The sequence below is a fragment of the Exserohilum turcica genome (assembly GCF_000359705.1).
Source record: "Exserohilum turcica Et28A unplaced genomic scaffold SETTUscaffold_3, whole genome shotgun sequence".
Lineage (NCBI taxonomy): Eukaryota > Fungi > Ascomycota > Dothideomycetes > Pleosporales > Pleosporaceae > Exserohilum > Exserohilum turcicum.
In genome coordinates this window covers 1,733,505-1,757,099 of record NW_007360136.1, presented here as the reverse complement: position 1 = coordinate 1,757,099, position 23,595 = coordinate 1,733,505, and the positions used below count along the sequence as shown (strand labels likewise).

Sequence of the window (23,595 nt, the reverse complement as noted above, 5' to 3'; positions counted from 1 at the left end):
TAACGATAGATACAGACAAATCGTACAGCTACTCAGCTCAAAGGTGGGAGTTGCGCCAAGAAGAGTTATGCCGAAGCGCCGAGATTAGCGTGGGACAAAACTTTTGTGAGGCACCTCCGTACTACGTTGTCATTCGAAGTCGCAGCTCTTCCATTTTTCTACACAGCTAGCTTTACTTTGAGGCCTTAATAGCTGCATTGGTAGCATGCTGTTTGATCCACCCAACTGAACTTTGGTGGGTAGTACACCATCATGACCATTTTCTACCGTCGTTGGGCTGAAATCCAGGTGGCGGTAATTCATATCCTTTCTCGGTGAAGCCCGGTGCCACTGTCCCAACGAGCGTCCAACTGCCTAAACTGGTAGCTCTTTGCCACTGTCCTTTCTCAATAATGATCTGTGGAGCCTGGTTCTTGAAAATATCATTTCCTGGGAGCTTGTGCTCGGTCACCGTTCCGTTATTCCAGGAAAGGTCGAGTTGCAATGGTGCGCCGGCGTAATAGTGCCATATTTCAACAGCATCGATGACACGATGCCAGTACGAAGCGCCCACTTCACCTTCCAACAGGTAGTAAATGGCTGTAGAGTAAGACCGGTTGTTATTTTTCCCGCTATCTTCGAATGTCTGTCGATAATAGCCCTTCTCTGGGTTTGGCTCCAGGTTCAGCTGGGCAATGACTTCTTGTGCGCTTCGAGAATCAATACGCAAAGCAGATGCGCCGATTAGTGTCGCAAAGCCGATGGTAGTGGGGTTCTTCATCCTCGCCGACGATCTTGGTGGTTTGCAGGGGTTAAGAATGGCGTGCTGTGGTACAACATTGCGACTGGGCACCATCCCACTTTTAAATCGGCGCATTGCCAACGATCAACGCGTCACTCTCCTCCAGCCACTCTTCCCCAGCCTTCAGCTTGAAAAAGCAACCATACATTATAGGATTGAAGGTGAGTCAATATACGAAAAACGTCTTTTATACAGCCTGTAATAAGGGATTGTATACCCTTGCCGCACACCTCCGGTCGCAGAGGTCGAGATAGTACGGAATGGGGGACCACCGATACCACCCGTCGCTTCAATTGGGGGTGTCCCAATAGTGGGGTGCGTTATCGTGGGTCCAGATGTCGATTCGATATCCTAAAGTGGTTACTGAGTGATCAGTTTGGACTTCTACTCTTCACTTGCTTGCGCACGCTTCACGGCATATAAGCCAGTGATCTCGTCGATACATTGAAGCAACCTACGGCTTTCTGATTTTTCTGAAACAGATGAGGTTCTAGAAGGGTCTCGTCGCGAGTAGTTCCACCATCAATTTTGTAGAACTCCACTCGCCCAGCTTTCTCGCCGTTATGTTGGCTTCTTTTCGACTGAGATACGCATTGGCCTTGCTGCCTTTGCTGCCGTTTGTAAAGCCAGACGAATATCAGGTGAAGAACTTGATTGTAGACACCGATATCTTTGATGCTATCGAGTACGTTCTCAGACTTTTCGGTTTATGGGCTTTTGACTAAAATTGCATTAGCGATGCTGCAGCACTACTTCTTGCTTGCACACTGCCAAACACCAATCTTCTGGCCGTTAACGTCAACGTCAATTCCACATACTCTGCGCTTGCAGCATCTGCCATTATCAACCACTATGGTTACCACTCAGTTCCCATTGGATTACCGAGACCCTACGGAAATATCACCTCTTCTGAACCGTTTGGAGGGGAGTACGCGAGCAAAGTGGCTGCTGAATGGTCTGGCGGCTCTGTGCCCTGGTTCCAGGTGAACAAAACATGGAATCCGGTGGAGCTATATCGCAAAACACTCAGTGAGGCGAAGAACAGTAGCGTGACCATAGCCTCAATCGGCTTCATGGGATCGATATCCGGTCTCCTCAACAGCACTGCAGACCAGTATTCCCCCTTGGATGGATATGCCCTTGTGAAAGCAAAGGTAAAGGAGTTAGTCGTTATGGGTGGTGGGTACCTGCCCGAGCGGTCCCTTGACCAAGAGTACAATTTTGCCCGCCAAGAAGCTCCTCATGTCGTTAACACCTGGCCGGACTGTGTACCCATGACTTTTCTGGGCGCAGAGGTTGGCGTGGAAGTCTTAACGGGGGCACGACTTACTACATGCGGTCCCTCCGACGACCCTGTAAGAGCGAGCTTTGTGTGGTGGGGCGGCACCAACCATTCACAATACTCTTGGGATCACCTGACTATGGTGTACGCCGGTGAAGGTCTAGGCAAGTGGTTCGAATATGGGAACGCAAACGGGTACAACTATGTATACCCCAACGGCACGAATATATGGGTCGAAGACGAGCGCAGAACCAGTCAGCACTATTTGAAGCTGAAAATCTCGAACACTACCGTGGCGAAAGAGCTTGACCGCCTGCTACTGCGCGGCGCTTGGAAATATGCCTAAGTGGATCAAAACTTCACACTAGCACTGTGAGTTCTCTCTTGGTCTCAAGGGTCTTGGAAGCTTTCCGTATCTCTTGATCACTAGTGTGACCCCCTCAAATAGTCTGGTCCTGGGCTCTGGGGCACTGGCCAAGAAGCAGTTATAATGCCAAAATTCAGGGAAACCCTCCGATTCTTAGCATTGTACATGGCGTAAAACTGCGCCTTGTACTAATTTGATTCCGAGATCTATCTTCCCAGCAATATCTCCATGATTATATGTCTAGTTGGCCAAAGAACGTGTTGTTTTGGCTGACTATTTGCTCACCGATATTCTCTACATAAACCGCAACACGACCTAGGCCTCGATACGCGCGCGAGAAGTTTTAGCCCCGAGTATTCTGAGGCCAAGAGCGGATCTCGATGCCGAACTTCGATAAGACGGATTGCCTCTTCTGGTAGTGATGCTCAACGCCAAGTACGAAGCCCGCTTGACGCCAAGCTCGTCATGTGGCGTCGTAAACGTTCTGTATCCCCATCATCCTTTCAACAGTTTGCCGACACAAATACTATTGGCCGGAACTGCGCAAGAGTCGTTGGACACCTTGAACCCAGACTTCACGTGTCTTCTTGGCAGCCGTAGCACGCTCCGCTGCCAAGTAGGCAGCCTTCTTCCGCCGAGATGCCAATTCCTGAAATGTACCCACTATGACATAGTCCCAGAAACGACTACTCCATGAAACCACAACTCCACGGCTTGGTACGGCCACCCCGTTGCCTGATCCCCATGTATGGTTACATGCGCCAACATGTTGGATGAATGTGGAGAGACTCTGGGGACCGTCGCCTTGGACAGAAACAGGCCCACTCTTTCATGGAGAGAAAAGCGGGTATAACATGTGTGTCCAGAGATCACTATTTAACAGGAGCTGCCATGGTTCGCTTGCGCCTGTTGTGTGTTTTCTTGTCTTATCCACTTTACGATCTGCGGTTGTCCCTTCAAGTGGGGATACTTGACTAGACGCGACAAAAGTATCCAGCCGTCATCATGTCTCGCCGCAAGCCTGATATCGAGGCTACCGAGCCTGCTGAGCCTACAGTTTCCTCTTCGGGTAGCAGCAAGACCGATTTCAATACGACACAACATCACGAACACGCCGGTGCTCAACATCGACAGGCATCTGTTGCCGCCAAGCTCCGTAACCCCCTAGCAGGCCTCAGTGAGCAGCAGGTCCTGGCTGATGTTGAGGCTTGGTGCACAGAGAAAGGACTTCAAGAGGACCTCGATGCGTTCCGCAAAGGAGCACTGATTGCCCGCGTCGGCCAACGCGACGATGGCTTCGAATACGTGAATGAACTTTCAACGGAAGAGAAGGATGTGCTGCGACATGAGATCAGTCATAGGTGGTCGCAGCCATTTATGTTGTACTTTATGGTAACACTCTGTGCTGGATCTGCTATTGTGCAGGGTATGGACCAAACAGCCGTGAACGGTGCCCAGGTTAGTCTTCCATCAACTCCAGTTCCACAAATCTCGCTCACTGACGCTATACAGGAATTCTACTTTGAAGAGTTCAACATTGGTGAAGACCAAGTATGGCTTCGAGGACTGCTTAATGGCGCCCCATATCTCTGTTCCACACTCATTGGCTGCTGGTCCAATGCGCCACTGAACAAGTACTTTGGCCGCCGTGGCACCATTTTCATTTCCTGTATAATATCCTTTATCACTGGTATCTGGATGGCTGCTTGTAAAAGCTGTAAGTGGAATTGGTAAAAATGCACGTGATTCATGCACTGACCCTTGTATGTAGGGCCAAACCTCCTTGTCGCTCGATTCATGCTTGGCTTTGCTGTTGGTGCAAAGTCATCAACAACACCCGTCTATGCAGCAGAGTCTGCCCCCAAGAATATTCGCGGCGCACTCACTATGGCGTGGCAGACATTTACGGCCTTCGGAATAATGCTGGGTTTTATTGTATCTGTCGCTTTCCAGAACGTGACAATCATCGGGGGGCCAACTTCGCCTTGGAGATGGATGCTGGCAAGTACCAGTATTCCCCCAATGATTGTCTGTGCCCAGGTTTACTTCTGTCCAGAATCACCCCGCTGGTATGTGTCCTTCTAATCCCTTTTATTCCTGTGTGTACTGACGTGTGCAAAGGTACATGGAGAAGGGGAAGTTTGACAGAGCTTTCGAATCCCTTTGCCGTCTCCGAAGGACCAAGGTCCAGGCAGCACGTGACATGTACTACGCGTACAAACTTCTTGAGGTTGAGAATGCAGAACGTGAGGGCCGAAACCCAATGAGAGAGTTCTTCCTCGTCCGGCGTAACCGGCGTGCTGCTCAGAGCGCCTTCTTCGTCATGTTCATGCAACAGTTCTGCGGAGTCAATGTACGTTCCTCAGTCTCGGCACCAGACGCTTTCTAACCTTTCTCTCTCTAGGTTATTGCCTATTACAGCACCTCGATTTTCCGATCCGCTGGCTTTAGTAGGTCCGAAGCACTGCTAACCTCTATGGGCACGGGCATAGTAAACTTCCTTTTTGCGATTCCGGCCATCTACACTATCGATACTTTCGGCCGGCGTAATCTTCTGCTGACCACATTCCCGCTTATGGGCATCTGCCTTCTTTGGTGCGGTCTGTCCTTTTACCTTCCCAACAACCCAGATGGCACGCCTACACAGGGACGTCTTGCATCCATTGCCGCTGCTATTTATACCTGTGAGTCAGACCAATACATTGCTTATGTCCAAATTCAGTTATTAACATGTCGCAGTCATGGCTGTCTACTCGCCCGGCGAAGGTCCCGTCCCGTTTACATATTCGGCCGAAGCCTTCCCACTCCACCTCCGCGACGTAGGCATGTCCTTCGCTACCGCCACATGCTGGGGCTTCAACTTTATTCTTTCCCTCACATGGCCAGCACTTGAAGCAGCATTTACGCCCACGGGTGCCTTTTGCTGGTATGCAGGCTGGAACTTTTTCGGCTTCGTCTACGCCTACTTCCTGCTGCCTGAGACTAAGGCGCTCACTCTAGAAGAACTCGACACTGTCTTTGACGTCGGAAACCGCCAATTCTCGTCTTACTACCGCAGGAAACTGCCGTGGTACCTGAAGAAGCACATCTTGCGCCAGGACGTGCAGCCTATGGAGCCGCTGTTTGAGCTCCATGAGCAGGGCTCGTACAGCGACTTTGCAAACGAGCCCGTCGGTGGGGGAGGTAGTGCTGGTGAAGTCAAGAACACAGATATTGTTGAGAAGGGCGATGTTTCTAAAATGTAAGCATCGTTTGTTGTGCAAATGTGTATTGGGTAGCGAGGGTGTTAATGGTTATGTGTGGAGGTGAATGTTTATTAGTTGATGCTTGATGACATATGATATACCCAGCTGGTCATTGGATTGAATAATCCTATGACTCAATCTGAAAAATTATCGTTATCTATAACACTGTCATTCTCCTATGCTGTCCTTGTTACCCACCATTATTATGTAGGTCTTGATTATAAAAGTATAATTAAGACTCACTTCTGTAGACACGTTACATTATCACAGAAGAGTGATTGCAGATTATAGTCGAGTTATTTATGTAGCATATACCGCGCGAAAGGAAAACTAGGGAGCAGCGTTTATTAGCTCAATCAATCTTTTATCAAATTAGCTCTTAGCACGTAGTTGTTAGTCGAATTATACAATAGTCTACTTTAGCAGCCTACTACTACTGCGAACACCAATTACTAGTACCACAGCGGCTGCTCATTACTATAGAGGCTTCTCATCACAACCACAGTTCTGGAGGGCGCATTGAGCCATCGTAGAGGAGGCGGGTTGGGTTAGGCGCACTATTCCTTGATCATCGTTTGATATCCTCTGTTGTTCAGCAACAATTATCGTCCCCCTTGCAGGTTGAAGGGAGTAGAAGTCGTCGATGTTCTAGACCTATACCATGAAACATCAGAGTCGAGCAACCAAGCTTTGGAAAGCAAACTACCATAAGAAAGGGTATCAATGTTTGCGCTAACCTCTCGAGGTCACTGGCAGTTCAACTCGCACTTCAGAACTGACAGTCGGCTTCTTCTTAACGAGCAGCTGTTGTGGCGTGTTAGATAGGGTGCTATGCGGCACTACGCTGTTGAGAAAGACTGCTGTAGTAATAGCTTCATGTCATAGGAAAGTGCAACTATCTTCTTTAATCACTACTCTAGTGGCGGTGATGATGGTTCTATTGAAGCGCTCTGCAAGTCCGTTCGATTCGTGGCTATATGGGTGGGGTGCAGCGACCAATAATGCCGAGTTTCTTGAGGTATGTTTTAAGATCAGGAGATTGTCATTTCGTTAATCTGCAATACGTATCCTTGAGATGATATGGCATTGTTTGAATCAGACTCCCAGGAAGCGTCGGCGTGAATGTATACAACGTCTTACTAACTAAACCCAGGCTCATAACTTGTAAAAGTGAGGCATTAGTGTGTCATATGAGAGCTCTGAGAGTGGGTAGCTATCTTATTTCTAGATTTATCACTATTATAGTCAGATTTGTTCACCGACCCGTAGTGCGTGTAGTGTGAATATATCGTATATCTTTTTCTAGTTCTTCTAGAATATATGTATAGACTATATTCGTACTTCAAGCACTGACAGCTCCACAATAACACATCATTAATCCCCTCGTACAACCCCTACTATGGTGATATCCCACTGCTATAGCCATCACTACTCGATCTGCTATTGCAGATGCTGCTTAATATATATTCATGAGACCATCACTCAGCAGCTAAAGCGGCTTCTTCTTCAGTGCCAGTTTTCTAACCCACAGCTGTGTACTTTCTAATCACCCAGCTCCTTTTATCAGTAGAAGAATACGACCGAATGAAGCATGGGCATTTATATTACCCACTACCAGTCTGCACTAATGTATATGGAGTACCTGATGTATTTCATTCTCTTAGATTGCTAATTATATCGATAATCTTTTCTTATGCCGGAGTATAATTCCACTACTCTATTGTGATCACGGTGCGTTATTGAAAAAGAAAAACAATATCCAAGTAGATTTGCCCTACAAAAATGTACAATTTTGATTCGCTTCTTCCGGTCGTTTTAGTATTTCTCTTTTGCTCTTACGAACACATCTCATATATGTGTTCAAACCCCCCCCCCAGGTATCCCAAAAGCATGTCACTTCTCCCCGCAATTCTATGCTCCATCTGTCCCAATCGACAGAAAACGAGACGTGCTACATATTATTTTCCCAATCCTAATCTATCTTTTCGGATACTGGATTTTTTCCATTTCTCTTACATGCATAACCCCGCAATGCAAGTCTTACAGAAAAACCAACAATCAAACTTGCCCGTCTGGAGAAAGATGGACTGATGTCGAATTGATTTGGCGGGACTGTTGATAATGAATGGTTGGAAAACAATATATGGTGTGGAAATTTCTCAGAGTCGAGTATTGTATTGCCTGGGTTAGTTTCTACTGGGTACAGGTTCATCCTAGGGTGATTTCATGCGCAGTGGCGGATTATGCAAAGTGATGCTAATCAAGGATCGTGATCTTCTCGATTTGGCGAGCCATTTTGACCTCGCAAGGTAGAAACATATTTGATTGAGATGAAAGAATAAGGACTTGTCATGTGCTCCTGTATAGTCTGAAATCATCTCGACTTGGACCTGTGACGCCGCTCATGTCGATCTCTATGCCTATGGCGGTCGCGGTCACGGTCCTTGCTTCGACTGCGACTTCGCCGTTTGTCACTGTGGCGCGAAGACCTGTGTTCATGTCTGTCCCGGCTACGACTTCGGCTCCTACGATGATGCCTGTGCCGTGATGATGTAGCAATATCGTCCTTGTCATCATGGTGGTCTCGCCTTTTCCTCTTGTGATGTCTGCTCCGCCCATCTTCTTGCTCCTGTGTATTCCGCAGTTCGCGCAATTCGCGATCACGCTCCTCAGCCCACAGTTTTTTGTCGCGCTTGGACTTTTTCAGCTGGGCCTGAGCCTGCTGCATGAGGGCGAAAGGATCGTTGGACGTTATTCGTGCCTGTTCTCGTTCCTTGCGTCGCGGATCTTCGTTTCCCCAGACATCTTTGTTTACAAAGCCCTCGTCTGCTGCTGGGTCGTGGTCCTTTCCGTTGTCGCGCGAGGGCTTCTGTTGGGCGACATACCAGGGCTGGTCTAGCCCCCCTCTTCCTCCAGCGTTGGAGAAGCGCATCGTGTACTGGTCCTCAAACGCCTTTTCTTTCTTCCGCTTTTCCTTTTCTGCCTCGGCGTTTTTCTCGCGCTTGACGGCTTCCTTCATGTCAACGGGAAACAGGTCGATGTTCCCGGCATGGTCTTGCAGAGGAGCATCGATGGCCGTGTTCCGTAGTTTCAGGACTTTGGCATCACTGTCGTCGCCCCCAGAAGCTGTCATGGACTTGGCCAGGCGTATGTCCATGTCGGTGTCATCCTCGCCGGCAAGCTTCCTCCTCTTTCTCTGATGCCCGCGATCATCTTTGTTTCTGGGCGCCTTTCCATCTTGGGGCACGTTCTCTGGCAATGGCGGGGGGGTTTGGCCTCGCAGGATAGCGGCGCGCCGTTCAGCATCGAGCTCTTGCATGCGCTGCTCATCGGCAGCTTCACGGGCGGCAGCGGCGGCCTCGTCGGCCTTGACGCGGGCGATGTTGTCGGCATTGTAGACGTTCCATGACTGTATGGGGGTTAGGGCATGGCAGTGAAGGAGGCCAGGCTACATGTGGTACCTTTTTGCCCAGTAGATGCCTGTACGCGCTTTAGTACTCGTGATGCACTCGGGCACGGGGAAGAGTGCCTACAGCGGCATGGTGCCACGTCGCAAAACGATGGGCAGTGGACAAGTCGCTTTCTGGTCGGCTTAGCCCACGGGATGGCCGAGGAGAATGTAACAAGGGCATCATCATCTGACTGGCGATGACGCGCAGGACGAGGACCGCTGGGTGCGGCGGTGCATTAGCGCGAGCGGGGCCAGGCACCGCCCCTTGCCCTATGCAGATCGTCACCACCTCTCCCTGATCCCAGCCACCCCCCCCCCCCCTCCCCTACCTTTCCCCTTCCCCCCTTCCGCGCACTACTGCCACCACCACCACTACCTCCGGGCACTCCCATCGCCGCCGCATTGGCATCGCACTACTAGTACAAGTATGATGCCCAGCCGTGATCCACTTCTCTGCCGGCCTTTCGAGCGTTGCACCCGCCATCGTGTTTTTGCTTTTCCGTTGCCTGTCTGTATCCCAAGAAGGCGTCTACCATCAGCAGGCCTCGTCTAGACCACGCCAAAAAACCCTCCTCGGAAGTCGACCCTGGCTGGTGGTTAGCATCATGTACGACCCAGCCAGATTTCGTTGAACGTCTCAAATAGCGTGTCAATGCTCGCATTCATATTCCGCCTTTTACGCCTCTCTTTCCAGTCTCCACCCGTCGAGTCCCCGCCCTCCGACGGCGCGTTCCGCCTGTTAAGTTGCCCCTCGGCTGTGTCTCGTATTTCGACATGCCCACCTGGCTTGTACACGGCTTCCGCTGGCCCCGTGCACAAGTCCGCATACATATCATTCTCCAAAACATCGACGATGCTGCTCCAGAATGGCTCATGGCCCCGGCCACAGTGGCCGCCATGACCACCAACTTCAAGCACCAGTGGCCAGAAATAATGGCCAAGCTGCCCGCTCTGCAGTTCATTGAACAGTACGACCCTGAGGACCTCTCTGTCAAGGACCAGCCATATGCTTACGTATGCGACACTGTGCGTGAAATCAAGCTTGGCATAGATGTCGACGAGATTCAGACTATGGGGCTAGGTGATGACCAGGGCGCAGCTATTGCTGAACTACGCGACAAGGTTGCGCCAGGCGAAAAGCTGGGCTGGTTCGTTGTAGTCAATGGCGACGTCGAAAGACATGCTCCACCGCTCGAAGATGACGACCCAACACCAGAGGCCAGCCAGCTCAGCCCGCGAAGTCAGACAAGTAGCATAGGCCAAGCCGACCTTCCCAATGCAGCAGACCCGGAGCGGCCTTCCACAAGTCGAAGCTTGAAAAAATGGATTGGGGGAAAACTGAGAAAAACGAAAAGGTGAGGGCACGGCGGCTGTTCCTTGGATACACTATTAACGTGTTGCAGCGGACGGTCTCTAAGGGGCGATGCAGCTGCAGCTGCAGCTACAGAGGAACCAGTTCCACCACTACCGCCCATCTCTCCACTTCATGCACTGCAGTCTAGCAACGGAAAGGCACCTGCATCGCCAACAGCGACATCTTGAGCGAGAATGAGTGACAAGTAAAATAGTATATCAAGAGTCTATCTGATGCCTGTCTCGCAGGTGTTTTGACCAAATAAAAAAAATATAACACAACATTGCAGTATCTGCAAGCTTTTACTACATAAACATGAATGCTGCGACCGCTTCCACGCGGAAGCACATTACCCTTAGCACATATCATCTGCCAGCTGTGCGAGGCCTACATCCTAATTCCTGCTTCTTTTCCCCAGAACCAGATTGATTCGGCCAGTAATCTTGAAGCTCATTACAAATCCAATGCCTACAAGCAACGCGTATGCGAAAGCCTGTCGCAAACATACTTTTTGGGTTAGCGTGACTCGAGCTCTGGTTTCACGTGATGCGCGTCAGCCCAAGCTCAAATTATTATCGACGTCGCGACGAGCCAGCAAGATTCCGCGCCCCAACTTCAGCACACGCAAATAATCGCACCGTGGACCGCCGGACTGGTACTGCTAACTGTGCAGTTGCCTTGAATCACCCCCGGAATCCTCCGTGGCCAGATAATCGTCTTCGGCGCAGCCTTCGCACCCGTCCAGGCAAGGGCCACAACTATCCCTTGTAGTCGAGAGCCGTACATTACCGCCAAAATGAGTCGCCGCGATTTCCTTTCGATGCCTGCGCCCGAGAATTATGTGGCTGGTCTGGGTAGAGGTGCTACGGGTTTCACGACTCGAAGCGATCTCGGACCAGCTCGTGAGGGCCCGTCTGAGGAGCAGATGAAGGAGATGCTAGCAAAGCGCGCTGCATCACTCGGTCAGGCCGCTCCATCTGCATACGGTGTCACCGAAAAGAAGGAGGAAGAGAGAGATGAGGATGAGGATCGTTTCCAGGACCCCGACAACGAAGTCGGTCTCTTTTCCAGTGGCATGAACTACGACAAGGACGACGACGAGGCGGACCGCATATACCAAGAGGTTGACGAGAAGATGGACAAACGGCGTAGAGCCAGAAGGTTAGTGCATCCCATTTCGTTTCCCACTGCCCTCCCCTCCGTCTTTACTGTCGAAGTATTCATCGTGTTTTTTTCCACGAACAGATACCGATTGTGTCCGCCGTAGGGAAGCTCGAGAGCAACAAGAACGCGAAGAATACGAACGAAACAACCCAAAGATCCAACTCCAGTTCGCCGACCTAAAACGAGCCCTGGGTGGCGTATCCGAAGAAGAATGGGCAGCCCTACCAGAGGTTGGAGATATGACGGGTAAAGCAAAGCGTGCGCGCGAAGCCCGTATGGCGAATGCGAGATCGTACGCCGTTCCGGACAGCGTGCTATCTGCTGCGTCAAAGAGTGGCGAGCTCGATACATCGATATCCACAAACGACGCCGATGGCATGACGACAAACCTCGCCAGTATCGGTGCGGCCCAACTTTCTGCGCTGACCGTACGACTCGATTCAGCAGCAAGTACACCCGGCACTCAGACCTCTACGACATCTGGCACATCAACATCAGTAGACCCCAAGGGATATATGACCGCTCTAAGTAAGAAGGAAGCCATGGGCGAAGAAGTACCAGTCGAAGACATCAACCGCGCTCGTGTCCTGTTGGAGTCAGCTGTCAAAACTAATGTCCACAATGGACCAGGATATGTCGCGCTAGCACGACTAGAAGAGGTGGCTGGAAAAATTCACACAGCCAAGAAGGTCATTGCACGAGGATGTGAGCTTTGCCCCCGATCTGTTGTGGTGTGGGAGGAGGCAATCCGGTTGAACCGCGACAATCTACACAACGCAAAGATTATCGCTGCAAGTGGCATTAAACAAAACACCAAGGCGGTCAAGCTGTGGCAAGCGGCTATCGAGCTAGAGCAGACTCCTGCTGCCCGAAAGAAGGTCACTCGACAAGCTCTGGACCACAATCCTCAGAGTGTGGAGCTGTGGAAAACGCTCATCAACGACACGGAAGAGTTGGATGCTGTGCGACTTTTGTTCGCCAAAGCGACCGAGACTGTTCCGCTATCTGAAGAGCTATGGATCTCATACGCTCGTGTGTCGGAGCCAGAGGCGGCGCAACAGATTCTCAACAAAGCCCGCAAAGCCATTCCCACTAGCTGGGCCATCTGGATACACGCTTGCCGGCTCCAGGAGGAGCTTGGAAAAGTAGAAATGCTTGACACAATCATGACTCGAGCTGTAAAGTCGCTCATCAAAGAGAATGCCATGATCAAGCGAGAGGAGTGGATCACACAAGCAGAGATTTGCGAAGAGCAAGGAGACAAGGGAACAGCAACTGCAATCATCAAAGCAACTGTTGGGTGGGGTCTTGATGAGGACGACGAACGCCGAGATATATGGCTCGAGGATGCAAGAAGCGTTTTGAACCGAAACAAACCAGAGACTGCTAGAGCCATCCTGGGATTCGCAGTTGCCGTCTTCCCCTACAGCACGACAGTCTGGCATGCCTTTGCTGACCTTGAGAAGCATCACGGTACGATGGACTCACTTCTAAGCGTCCTAGAACGCGCAGTCAATGCCTGTCCGACCTCCGAGTCACTATGGCTACTGTACGCTCGAGAGATGTGGCAATCGGGAGATCCTGAAGGCGCCCGCAAGGTCTTGGGTCGGAGTTTCGAGGCTCTGCCGGGTAACGAAATGCTGTACACTCGCGCTGTTGACTTTGAGGTAGACGCTGGCAACTACGAACAGGCCCGTAGCTTCCTGCAGGTAGCTCGTGAATCCGCAGCTACAGACCGCATCTACATGAAGTCTGCTGTGCTTGAGCGACAGCTAGGAAACTACGAGACAGCCATTGATATTTGCAACCAAGGCCTACAGAACTGGCCCGGCAGCTGGAAGCTCCACGCAATCAAAGGCCAGGTTTACGAGCAGCTGTCCAAACTCCCCGAAGCCCATGAGGCGTTCAACATTGGCACTCGTGCGGCCCCCAAAGCACCGGTTCTGTTCCTCCTTCTCTCCCGGCTACAAGTCAAGCAAGGCGCGATAGTCAAAGCGCGCTCGACGCTCGACCGCGGCCGCCAGCAGAACCCCAAGAGCGAGCAGATTCTCCTCGAACAAGTGCGTCTGGAGCGCCGGCAAAACAACACGAGCGCAGCGCAGCAACTCATGGCGGGCGCGCTGCAGCAATGCCCCAACTCGGGGCTTCTCTGGGCCGAGAAAATCATGCACCTCGAAGGCCGCACGCAGCGCAAGCCGCGCGCCCTCGAAGCCATCAAGAAAGTCGAAAAAGACGCCCTGCTCTTCGTCGTCGTCGCCCGCATCTTCTGGGCCGAGCGCCGCCTCGACAAGGCGGCTACCTGGTTCGTCAAGGCCGTTACCCTCGACAGCGACTTTGGCGACGCTTGGATCTGGTACTACAAGTTTCTGCTGCAGCATGGCACCGACGAGAAGAAGCAGGATACCCTGAGTAAGGCCGCGCTTGCCGAGCCTCGCCACGGCGAGATTTGGCAGGCGGTCGCCAAGGATCCGAAGAATGCGCGGAAGAGCGTAGAGGAGATTTTGAAGATTGCCGCTGAGATTGCCGAGTAGACGTGTTAGGAATGCAGGTCAAGTAGGGTGGGTTCTGAATGAATTTTTTTGTCTTGCAACTAGGCTTTTGGGAAATGCTGATAGCTATGGATAGCTATGGATGGAATGAATCATCGCTTTTTCGCTTCGTGAGATGATAGTCGTATCGTCACTAGATTTCTGGAAACCGTAGTGTCATGGTTCCAAAGCAACAGGCGAATATCTCGTAGGAAAAATAAATGGAAAAAAAGAACGAAATATTTTTATCATATCTACAAAAACCCTCTATCTAGAAACAGAGGCTCGAAATTACACTTTTACCATCTCCATGTATTCCCTCTTTAGTTAAAAAAAAAGATAATGGAACAGACTCAATCACGGCTGCTTCTTAGTAACCTCTTCTTCCAACTCACTCACATCTTCCGCCGCCTCGTCATCCACAAACATGGTCTCCTGGGCGCTCCAAAGCTCGCTGTACAAGCCGCCGCGGTCAATGAGCTGCTGGTGGGTTCCGCTTTCGGCGACGCCGCCCTCACGCAGGACGATGATGACGTCAGAGTCGTAGATGGTGCGGAGGCGATGTGCGACAAAGACCGAGGTGCGCTTTTTCTCCTTGACCAGCGAATTGATGTGTGTTAGGAGCGCTTGCTCCGTGTGCGTGTCTAGTGCTGAAGTCTGTAGTTGTCGCATTTTGTGCGTTAGCAAAGTATTTCCTTTTCATGTGTGTGTGTGGGTAGGCAAAGACATATCCGAAGATTGGGAAAGGGGAGGAGGGGGGTTAGAGGGAGACATACGGCTTCATCGAAGAATAGGAGCGGAGGGTCTTTCAGGACCAATCGTGCAATAGCCAGGCGCTGCTTTTCACCACCGCTAATCATCATGCCTCGCTCGCCGACCATGGTCTTGTAACCGTCGGGGAAACGAGCGATCGTCTCGTCGATGCGAGCGCGTCTGGCAGCTTCCTGGATCTGGTCCTCGGTTGCGTCGAGATTGCCGTAGTGGATATTGTGCTTGATTGTGTTGTTGAAGAGGGGCGTGTCTTGGGGCACTACGCCAATGGCACGGCGTAGGCTCTCGAGACTGACGTCCCGGATGTCTTGGCCATCAATTAGAATGCGACCTTCCTGTGCGTCGTAGTAGCGGAAGAGCAGGCGGAGAATGGTGGATTTTCCGCAACCGCTGGGCCCAACGATAGCAACTTTCTTGCCGGCGGGAATGGTCAGGTTGAGGTTCTTGAGAATGGGGCGGTCGTGACGGTAGCCAAAGGATACGTTTTCGAATTTAATCTCGCCCGTCTTGAGGGCCAGTGGTGGAGCATTGGGCTTGTCGATTACGTTAACGTTGACTTTTTGCAGATTGAAAAGAGTTTCCATATCAAGCAGACTCTGGCGAAGTTCACGATACATAGAGCCGAGGAAGTTGAGGGGCACAGAGAGCTGGAAGACGAGTTGGTTGACCATGACCAGGTCGCCGACGGTGAGTTGGCCAGTTGCGACGCCGTTGCAGGCAAGGTACATCATGGCAGTCAGAGCCGAGGAAAAGATGATGTTTTGGCCCGAGTTGAGGAAGGCAAGCGAAGTGGCGACCTTGATGGAGGCTTTTTCGTACTCCTGAAGGGCCTTGTCGTAGCGCATGACTTCGTGTTTTTCGTTGTTGAAGTACTGCAGATCTTAGTAGGGGGATATCAGTGGTGTTCAAATAGTCACAGAACATACCTTGACAGCTTCATAGTTGATCATGGAGTCGACAGCAACAGTCGCAGCCCTGTTGTCGGCAGCGTTGGCCTGTTTTCTAAACTTTGTTCTCCACGAGGTGGTCATGATGGTAAAGGCGGCGTAGGCAGTCATGGTGGCACTGGTGATGAGGGCGAATTGCAGACCGTACTGATACGTTAGAATGCCGCACACCAGGGAAATTTCGAGTGCTGTAGGAAAGATGTGAAAGACCATGGCAGTCAGTAGGAAACTGATACCCTTGGTACCGCGATCAATAGCTCTTGTCAGACCTCCGGTTTGTCTGGACAGGTGGAAACTCAGGTCAAGCCTCAGCAGGTGTTCGTACACACTGCAGGCGACCTTGCGAATGGCCTTTTGGGCAACACTGGCAAAGACGGCATTGCGCAGTTCCTGCGATACAGTTGCGCCGATACGAGTCAAACCGTCTAGTCATAGTCTCAGCTGCGGTGGGACGAGGATACATTGCTGGGTCTAGCTTACAAGCGATAATCATGGAGCCTGCCACGGTAGTCGCGGTGCCGCCTACAGCGGCAAAGTCTATGTTCATGGCGTCTACAATGCTCTTGAAGTAGAAGGGAACCTGCACGTTGAGCAGCTTTGCGCTGACCAGCAAGCCCACGCTGAGTCCAACCCGGAACCTGGTGCCCATGTTGTCCTTTGGCCACAGGTACTGCGAAATCTCTTTCATAATGGCCCAGTCGGCCTTGCGCTGCTCCTTGTTGGTCAGGACCTGCTCTGCCAGCAACGGATCACCCTTTGCGGCCTTTGCCTTGGCCGCGGGGTCGGCGGCGGGCTTGGTGGCCTCAATGGCCGGCTTTGGTCGCTGGCCGTGGACATCTTTTCTGTGCAGGGGAGAGCATGTGAAGACGCGAATGCCGTGGTGAACAGGGTGTAGGCGCAGACCAGATGCGTGAAGGCCCGGCCGACAGGCGGCACGGGCAAGTGGAGGGACTAACATGGCCGCATTGACATGTTAGACAGGTGGACAGCTTCAATGGCCGGGGAGAGGTGGAGGAGGAGGGGGGAGGGGAAGAAGGACGAGCACGTCAGATTGTGAGTACCTGATGAAAGGCGAGGATGGGCCATGGATGCAGGCAATGCATGCATGCCACTTCCCCCCACCTGGCCTAGCGCGTGTCGACAGGGCTGACGTCGCGAAGCGAGGCGGGCTTGCATCATATCATTCATCCATTCACGCCTGCGCTGGTCCGCCTCCTCCACCCTCGCCACGCCCGTCGACGCGCCAATTGACCGGCACAGCCATGCTACGCCCGGCTGCCGCGCCCTGGAGGAGCCTCTGCCGCCCCCGGACGCCGACTGCACACACATCTTCGGCGGCGGCGGCGCGATGCATCAACATATCAGCCACCACGTCGCCCTCGGAGCCGGCGCTGCAACAGGCCGTCAGTGTTGAGGGCACCGCCACGCCCTCGCCCATGCACTCGCCCGGTATGCTCTCCTCCATAGCGTTGGCGGCGCCCATACTAAGCCGTGCGCAGACGCCCGCTTCGAGGTGATTGGGACGCCCTTCTCCCTCCTCTCCGTCTCCCTGTCGGCCTCACAAACCCTCTACACCCGCCGCGGAACCCTCGTCGGCCTCAGCGGCAAGTCGGAAAACACGCTTTCCACCCTCTCCATCCTCGAGCCCTTCCAAAGAGCCCCCGTCGGCATTCCCTTTCTCTACCAAAAAGTCTCGTCGACTAGCCCCGTCACAGCGCTCGTCTCGACCAAAAACCCCATATCGAGCATTGTCTCGGTCAACCTGGACGGCAGAGATGACTGGATCATCAGCCAGAGGCAGGCCCTGCTCGCGTGGACGGGGCTCACATTGCGACTCAAGCCGCAATACAACGTCAAGCTGGGCCTCGCAAACTGGGGAAACACATACATCACCGGCCGAGGCCTGCTGGCCCTCACAGGAAACGGCCAGATCTACCAGGTCCAAGTCAAGGCCGGCGAGAGCTACGTAGCTCATCCCAGGTACGCCAGCGATTTGAATCATTCAGCAAGTGACAAACTGACCTCCGTCCAGCAATGTTGTGGCATACACAGCATCCAACACCCCACCCATGCCCTTCCGCTTCAAGTCGTCAAATGTCCGCTTTCAAGTCCCAGACCTGGGCTTTGGCTCCATGATCCAGAACACCGACTTCTTCCGCAACATGAGCAAGACTGCCACATGGCGCGCTCTAGCCACGACCTACTACACCCTCAAGACGTGGCTGCGGAGAACCGTCTGGGGAGACAGGGTAAGTTGCAATCTGCATCTACGGTTTTTTTTCTTGTTTTGCTCCACACACTAACATGGCCTAGCTCTTCCTCCGCTTCGAGGGTCCCACCACCATGCTCGTCCAGTCGCGTGCCTCGCGCATCAGCGACGTTCTGACACTGCGCGATGTCGATGAGATTGCCGACAGTCCCCCTGGCGCCGTCCAAGATGCAATCTCCAGGAAGATCAAGGAGGAAATCAAGTCGATAGGCGAAGAGGGCACAAAGGCTCCCATACCAAACACCGACCCCTCGGGCACAGTGCGACATCCCACCATCAAGGATGGCAAGCCTGAGTTTGAGAAGCCTTCTGTATAAATCAACCTCACCAAGCACATACAGCTTTACCGAAAATAATCACAATCATGGCACATGAATAGTCTTGACCGTAGCTTTGGGTCGCGTGGATAAATTTTACAGTTGATTGTGTCAGTTACATCACACACATACCCACACACACATTTATATTTCTACAAAACGTTCCGAAAGATTGTCCTCCAAGAAAAAAGGGAGGAGAGTATTTATCATACACTTTTTTACTCTACTTTGCCTTTGCGCCCGCCTTCTCTCTAATCCTCTCGTCCTTTTCAAACTTTTGTTCAAATATGCTGTAGAACAAGGCGAGCCACTCTTTTTCGCGGTCGCTCAGCTGGCGCGCGGGATTCTTCCAGCTGTTCGCTAGAATCTCCTTGACGCGCCGCCGGAGCACCTTGAGGCCCACGGCTGCCCGCCAGTCGCGCACCGCGAACCGCAGCACGTTGCCCGGCAGACTGATGACGCCTGCGTGCAGCTTGAAGTCGAGGTCGGCGGCCACCATGAGGACCATGGGCAGGGGATATGCAATCGAAGTCGAGTGTGCGTTGTAGAACTTGTTGCTCGACTGCATGATGTGGTAGTAGGACAGAAAGTGCGCCGTCGACGACCCCTTGTTGACAGACGTCGGGGCCAGACTAACCGTCTGGTTGTTGGAAATGTTGCGCCAGCCTTTGCCCTCTCGAGTCAGGATCTTGGGGTAAAACGCCGTGGCGATGACCGAGTTGACCAGGACATCGTTGTCTGAATGCATGTCATATTGCGCTGGGACCTCGACGAAGACGCGATGGCGTGAAGTGCTGCGGTACCGGTTCAAGGCGCGCCGCTCGTCTGGCGTCAGTTGCACGAATCCAGCCTCCACAAGCGACGAGAAGAGCTGGGCTTTGAGGTCTTCAATGTTGCCCAAGTTCTGGGGACTGAGGAAGTTCTTGTGGCAGAATTGCATCTCGGACCGCCCTGGAGTAGTGCATACTGCTTTCCACGACTTGTAGGCGTTGTATGTCGTCAGCAGATCTGAGTCGCCCTTCTTGAACCCAAGGCGCGCGGTATCAGCACGTTGCTTTGCACCAAAAGGCGTTATAAATGGCGACTTGGAAGAAAGGATTGCGGCAATGGTAATGGCAACATCAACACAACTGAATGTGCTCGCAAGCAAGACGAGTTTGCCAAGGTGTGCATCCAATGGAAGCTTTGCAATTTGGCGACCAAGCGGTGTAAGCTCTTCGCTCGGAGTGAGTGCGTCCACCTCCACAAGGGCATCGATGGCACGGCGAATGTTCTTGGAAGAAGGTGCGTCGAGCGCTTGAGCGAGGGTAGCTTCAATATCTCCCAGCTTACAAATCTTCACTCGCATGACAAGATCTTGAAGCGATAGCCTCAGCATCTCTGGTGTCTGTTGCTCAGCCATAAGATTATCGTGGCGATGTTTTGTGAAAAGGTGGAAGCAGAGTCCTTCTTGCACACGACCGGCACGACCACGGCGCTGCTTGGCGTTGGCTCTTGAGATGAACGATTGCGTCAGGCGAGATAGCTGCCTTCGCTCATCGAACCTCATCTCCTTGTGCTTGCCAGTGTCAATGACGCACGTGATATCTGGAATCGTCACTCCAGTCTCTGCAATGTTGGTAGCAAGCACTATCTTGCGTATGCCCGGCGGAGGAATCAAAAAGGCGGCTTGCTGATCCTCACTCGAAATAGTGGAGTGTAGCGGGTACACATACCAATCAGCTTTGAAAGAGGGGTGGCCAGCTAGGATGTCGTTAAGTTGGCGAATCTCAGCAATGCCAGGAAGGAATACAAGAATGGCACTGCTAAAGCGGCTCAGCTGTGGCTCGTACGCGACCGTCTCAATGAGACGAGCAATTAAATCGTAATCGATTGCGTACTCGTCGTAATTGGAAAGCACATTGCGTGTGGCAGCACTGTAACCAGGGAGCTTGCTAGGAATGCCAGATTTATCGCTCGCAATCTCATCTTCGTCGTTGTCGCTTGTGGCCGTGTTCGTGTTTTTCTCGGATGCTCCAGCATAGTGCGTCAACTCGATGGCGTCCTCGAGATATCGTGTCTGGACTGGAAAGGTACGACCAGGCACATTCAGAATAGGAGCGTTATTGAGGTAGCTCGAGAAACGTGCAGCGTCGACAGTCGCACTCATCAGTATGACCTTCAATTCAGGTCGACGCTCCATCAACGACCGGAGAATAACCAGGAGAAAGTCCGTGTCAATGGACCTTTCGTGGACCTCGTCAATGATTAGGTGCGTGACCTCTTGCAGTCCTCCAGATGATTCCAGCATGCGTAGTACGACACCCACAGTTGCGTATACTAAGCGAGTCTGAGACGACATCTTGGATTCAAGTCGGATCGCATAACCGACGAGTGAGCGCATAGTTCCGACGTCTTTTGGTCCTTCACCTAATTCCTCGCTCACACGTTGCGCCAACGAAATGGCAGAAATTCGTCTTGGCTCAGTACAATAAACCTTGCATGCCTTGCCCTGCGCAAGTTCGTGCTCGAGAACAAAAGATGGAATCTGCGTGCTCTTGCCGCAGCCAGTCTCACCGCAAATGATGGTAACCTGGTTCTTGTCCACAGTCGAAAGAATGGACTCTTTGAAGCCAAACACTGGAAGGTTTGTCCGGCCGACAAGCATGTGCTGGTATGAAGGAGTCGAGACTTTTGCAGTCCAGAGCTCTTTCAGACCGTCGTGTTGTCGTACTGGCGTATTATACCCTGAATTTGAAGTACTGGAGCCTGTTGCAGCCTGATTGCGCATCTTAAAACGATTTATGAACACGACACCGTCCGACTCTTCATTTTCGACTTGATCTTGAATGACTGAGCGGTAGTGTTTGATCGAGTCGCGGTCCGCGGCATCCATGCGTGTCTTGCGCTGTTCCAAGAATTCTCTATAAAGCTCTCTCCAGTTTGGTGGAAGCCGCATGTACACCTTTTCTTCTTTCGGTGAGGCGGCAGAGATGGAAAAGAGAGCGGCGACAGAGACAAAGCTCTCGCTTTGTTCAGCGGATACTGTAGCGACGCCGGTTGTTGCAAACGTAACCTCCCGTCTATAGGGGGTCGTGGTCACACCGACAATCTCAGTGTCGTACTCGACTTCAGTGTCCTTGGACCAAGTGATCGTAAGTGAATGCCGGCAAGTGTACACTGTTGGCGAGATCATTTTGTAGGCCAAACGCGCACTAGAATCCCTGATGTATTTTAGCTAGTGCTTATAAATTAGCGGGTGTTGCCTACCTTGAGCGGACTGCTTCTTCGAGCACTTTGCGGGGAGACACCCCTCCTCCTGTCTTGCCAAAGTCCCTTACAGCCACATCACCAGAACTCGTGCCATTGGATGTAGGCTCCAAAGCTGGTGAGGCGTCAGGAACTGCAGAGAACATTCCCCCAAGCAAGTCGGCATCCTCTTCATCTTGACTAGCCTTTGGAGAAGCTGGAGCTGCGGGCGTCTCAGCCTCGGTCGATACTGGAGTCTTTGAAATTCCATTCTCTTCTTGAGATTTCGGGGTATGTGGTTGCGTGCCATTTTGCTGTCTTTTTTCGGCTTGTTTTTGGGCGATTTGGTTGCGTTTGGCAGGCCACTGTGCTTCGGCTTGATATTCGTCAAAGAGGGCATCTGATGTAAGTTGCTGTAGCTGCGAGAGCAATTTTCGAACAACTGGTGTTTGAGGAGGAGCGGGTGTTGACTTTTTGGATTTTGCACCCTTTGGTGGCTTTCGTGAGGTTGACTCAACAAGCTGTGGGTCAATCTCGTACAGCTTGCCCTTGATCTTAAGGTAGGTGGGGATGAGGTCGTCGAGTTCAAGATCGCTGTCCAGGTCGCTGACATGGACATCCCTTTGGTCATTTTCAGGCACCGTGGACCCATTCGACCTAGCAGGAGTTGAGGGAGGTGGTGCGGCTGCGCTATTGGTGGGAGGCTCGGAAGGTGGTGTGGCTATCTTGGGTTAGCGTGGTGCACTCAACTTGACGACAACTGAGCCAGGCGACGAATCGCCAACATTCACATGAGTATTTTTGAAGATATATGCACAGAAAGAAAATGCAGCAGAGAGACTCACGAGGTCGGGATGTTTCAGGAGTGTCGAATGCTGAGCGTTTGGGCTGCGACTCTTCGTAGGAAAAAGTGTGGTTCTCGGACTGATGCAGCGCCAGCCATTCCAGAGCTTCTTGGAGGCCCCATACAGCCGACGATGCATCGACGCCGGCAGCATTGGCGCAGAGCCATCTCAGCGCAGGCTCAATGTGGGTTTGCAAGAAGCCCAGCTCACGTAGGCTGAGATCGAGGGTCCATAGTTTCGATATTGCGTCATCTTCAGTCAGTGTCTTGAGGAAGGACTGCTGGTTCTGCCTCCTGTTTGAATCGTTGGATTCGGCCTGTGCTAGCAGCATGATGCTGTCCAAAATGTCGCTGGGCAGCCATTCGTGAACGGTTACGGAGTGGGCCTGACTGCGAAGCAATCTACGGTCTGTCTGGAAGCGCGACACATGGCGATGGGATTCGCGGCGGACCTTGGCAGCGTGCTTCTCGACGAGCAATTGGAGCTCATCGCGTTCCAACTGAGCCTCGAGCTCCTCGGGAGTTGGTGCGGCTTCTTGTTTGGCGGCAGCGTGTGCCTGGGGGGATGGCTGAGACGTAGGCTCTGGCACGGCGGGGATTTCTTCTGGCTGCAGACTGGCGACCTCCTTGGCCGGGGGGTCGGCGGCCGTCTTTTCGGGCTTTGGCTTGCTGGCGACCGACGTGGTTGCGAAGCCTCGCGCAGGGTTGCCGGCGGGCTTCTTTTTCTTCGCCATGGGAGGAGCTCGTGGGCGAGGGTTCCTGGGGGGTGGGAGAGGGGCAACGGCGTGGTTCACGCGGGCTGCCGTATAGAGTATCTCGGGGCCTGGTCCCGAGCAAGATCAAGATTGGGCAGGGCTGAGGCGCGGGCTGGACGCATCAGGGCGCTGTGCAGTGCTGGTGCAGTGCAGTGTTGTTGGAGACGGGCGATTGGGTGTTATTCTTCTTATGAGCGGTACTTGGTCGGGCGGCGAGGCCAGTGCTGGTGCCAGTGCTGGTGCCAGTGCCAGCGTGGTGGGGGGGCGATGATGGCAGCGCGCTCCACATGGC

At 52.4% G+C, this 23,595-nt stretch overlaps 8 protein-coding genes across 8 annotated transcripts; 5 read left to right on the top strand and 3 right to left on the bottom strand.

Moving 5' to 3' along the window:
* Positions 1 to 250: 250 nt before the first annotated feature.
* On the bottom strand, positions 251 to 760 carry SETTUDRAFT_20540 (uncharacterized protein; the record flags this gene model as incomplete). The annotated part of the gene is made up of 1 exon (XM_008028713.1): positions 251 to 760. One exon carries the CDS (start codon positions 758 to 760, stop codon positions 251 to 253), a length of 510 nt encoding a protein of 169 aa, XP_008026904.1.
* Positions 761 to 1,344: 584 nt separating this feature from the next.
* Positions 1,345 to 2,409, top strand: SETTUDRAFT_91510 (uncharacterized protein; the record flags this gene model as incomplete). The annotated part of the gene is made up of 2 exons (XM_008029322.1): positions 1,345 to 1,466; positions 1,518 to 2,409. The coding sequence occupies 2 exons, from the start codon at positions 1,345 to 1,347 to the stop codon at positions 2,407 to 2,409; spliced, it is 1,014 nt and encodes a 337-aa protein (XP_008027513.1).
* A 1,026-nt stretch (positions 2,410 to 3,435) lies between these two features.
* SETTUDRAFT_137312 (uncharacterized protein) lies at positions 3,436 to 5,767 on the top strand (the record flags this gene model as incomplete). The annotated part of the gene is made up of 6 exons (XM_008029321.1): positions 3,436 to 3,888; positions 3,943 to 4,147; positions 4,202 to 4,505; positions 4,552 to 4,783; positions 4,835 to 5,114; positions 5,170 to 5,767. The coding sequence occupies 6 exons, from the start codon at positions 3,436 to 3,438 to the stop codon at positions 5,673 to 5,675; spliced, it is 1,980 nt and encodes a 659-aa protein (XP_008027512.1). The 3' UTR covers positions 5,676 to 5,767.
* A 2,021-nt stretch (positions 5,768 to 7,788) lies between these two features.
* On the bottom strand, positions 7,789 to 9,216 carry SETTUDRAFT_179583 (uncharacterized protein; the record flags this gene model as incomplete). Its single annotated transcript, XM_008029320.1, has 3 exons — positions 7,789 to 9,084; positions 9,137 to 9,155; positions 9,209 to 9,216. 3 exons carry the CDS (start codon positions 9,214 to 9,216, stop codon positions 8,050 to 8,052), a joined length of 1,062 nt encoding a protein of 353 aa, XP_008027511.1. The 3' UTR covers positions 7,789 to 8,049.
* Positions 9,217 to 9,519: 303 nt separating this feature from the next.
* Positions 9,520 to 10,782, top strand: SETTUDRAFT_163768 (uncharacterized protein). Its single transcript, XM_008029319.1, has 2 exons — positions 9,520 to 10,481; positions 10,530 to 10,782. The coding sequence occupies exons 1-2, from the start codon at positions 9,901 to 9,903 to the stop codon at positions 10,666 to 10,668; spliced, it is 720 nt and encodes a 239-aa protein (XP_008027510.1). The 5' UTR covers positions 9,520 to 9,900; the 3' UTR covers positions 10,669 to 10,782.
* Positions 10,783 to 11,103: 321 nt separating this feature from the next.
* SETTUDRAFT_117495 (uncharacterized protein) lies at positions 11,104 to 14,397 on the top strand. The gene is made up of 2 exons (XM_008029318.1): positions 11,104 to 11,641; positions 11,748 to 14,397. Exons 1-2 carry the CDS (start codon positions 11,277 to 11,279, stop codon positions 14,173 to 14,175), a joined length of 2,793 nt encoding a protein of 930 aa, XP_008027509.1. The 5' UTR covers positions 11,104 to 11,276; the 3' UTR covers positions 14,176 to 14,397.
* An 84-nt stretch (positions 14,398 to 14,481) lies between these two features.
* Positions 14,482 to 16,884, bottom strand: SETTUDRAFT_179580 (uncharacterized protein). Its single transcript, XM_008029317.1, has 4 exons — positions 16,371 to 16,884; positions 15,870 to 16,315; positions 14,949 to 15,815; positions 14,482 to 14,829 (listed from the first exon to the last, which is right to left on the bottom strand). Exons 1-4 carry the CDS (start codon positions 16,846 to 16,848, stop codon positions 14,530 to 14,532), a joined length of 2,091 nt encoding a protein of 696 aa, XP_008027508.1. The 5' UTR covers positions 16,849 to 16,884; the 3' UTR covers positions 14,482 to 14,529.
* A 244-nt stretch (positions 16,885 to 17,128) lies between these two features.
* SETTUDRAFT_171990 (uncharacterized protein) lies at positions 17,129 to 18,578 on the top strand. The gene is made up of 4 exons (XM_008029316.1): positions 17,129 to 17,339; positions 17,390 to 17,870; positions 17,923 to 18,139; positions 18,204 to 18,578. The coding sequence occupies exons 1-4, from the start codon at positions 17,153 to 17,155 to the stop codon at positions 18,474 to 18,476; spliced, it is 1,158 nt and encodes a 385-aa protein (XP_008027507.1). The 5' UTR covers positions 17,129 to 17,152; the 3' UTR covers positions 18,477 to 18,578.
* The last annotated feature ends 5,017 nt before the right edge of the window (positions 18,579 to 23,595 follow it).

Bases quoted from the DNA above. Each gene is read 5' to 3' on its own strand.
- SETTUDRAFT_163768 (XM_008029319.1), top strand. From the start codon at position 9,901: ATGCCCACCTGGCTTGTACACGGCTTCCGCTGGCCCCGTGCACAAGTC. The intron at 10,482-10,529 runs GTGAGGGCACGG...AACGTGTTGCAG, and splicing joins AAACTGAGAAAAACGAAAAG to CGGACGGTCTCTAAGGGGCG.
- SETTUDRAFT_117495 (XM_008029318.1), top strand. From the start codon at position 11,277: ATGAGTCGCCGCGATTTCCTTTCGATGCCTGCGCCCGAGAATTATGTG. The intron at 11,642-11,747 runs GTTAGTGCATCC...TGTCCGCCGTAG, and splicing joins AAACGGCGTAGAGCCAGAAG to GGAAGCTCGAGAGCAACAAG.
- SETTUDRAFT_179580 (XM_008029317.1), bottom strand. From the start codon at position 16,848: ATGTTAGTCCCTCCACTTGCCCGTGCCGCCTGTCGGCCGGGCCTTCAC. The intron at 16,316-16,370 runs GTAAGCTAGACC...GACTATGACTAG, and splicing joins AGGCTCCATGATTATCGCTT to ACGGTTTGACTCGTATCGGC. The intron at 15,816-15,869 runs GTATGTTCTGTG...TAAGATCTGCAG, and splicing joins TCAACTATGAAGCTGTCAAG to TACTTCAACAACGAAAAACA.
- SETTUDRAFT_171990 (XM_008029316.1), top strand. From the start codon at position 17,153: ATGCTACGCCCGGCTGCCGCGCCCTGGAGGAGCCTCTGCCGCCCCCGG. The intron at 17,340-17,389 runs GTATGCTCTCCT...AGCCGTGCGCAG, and splicing joins CTCGCCCATGCACTCGCCCG to ACGCCCGCTTCGAGGTGATT. The intron at 17,871-17,922 runs GTACGCCAGCGA...ACCTCCGTCCAG, and splicing joins AGCTACGTAGCTCATCCCAG to CAATGTTGTGGCATACACAG.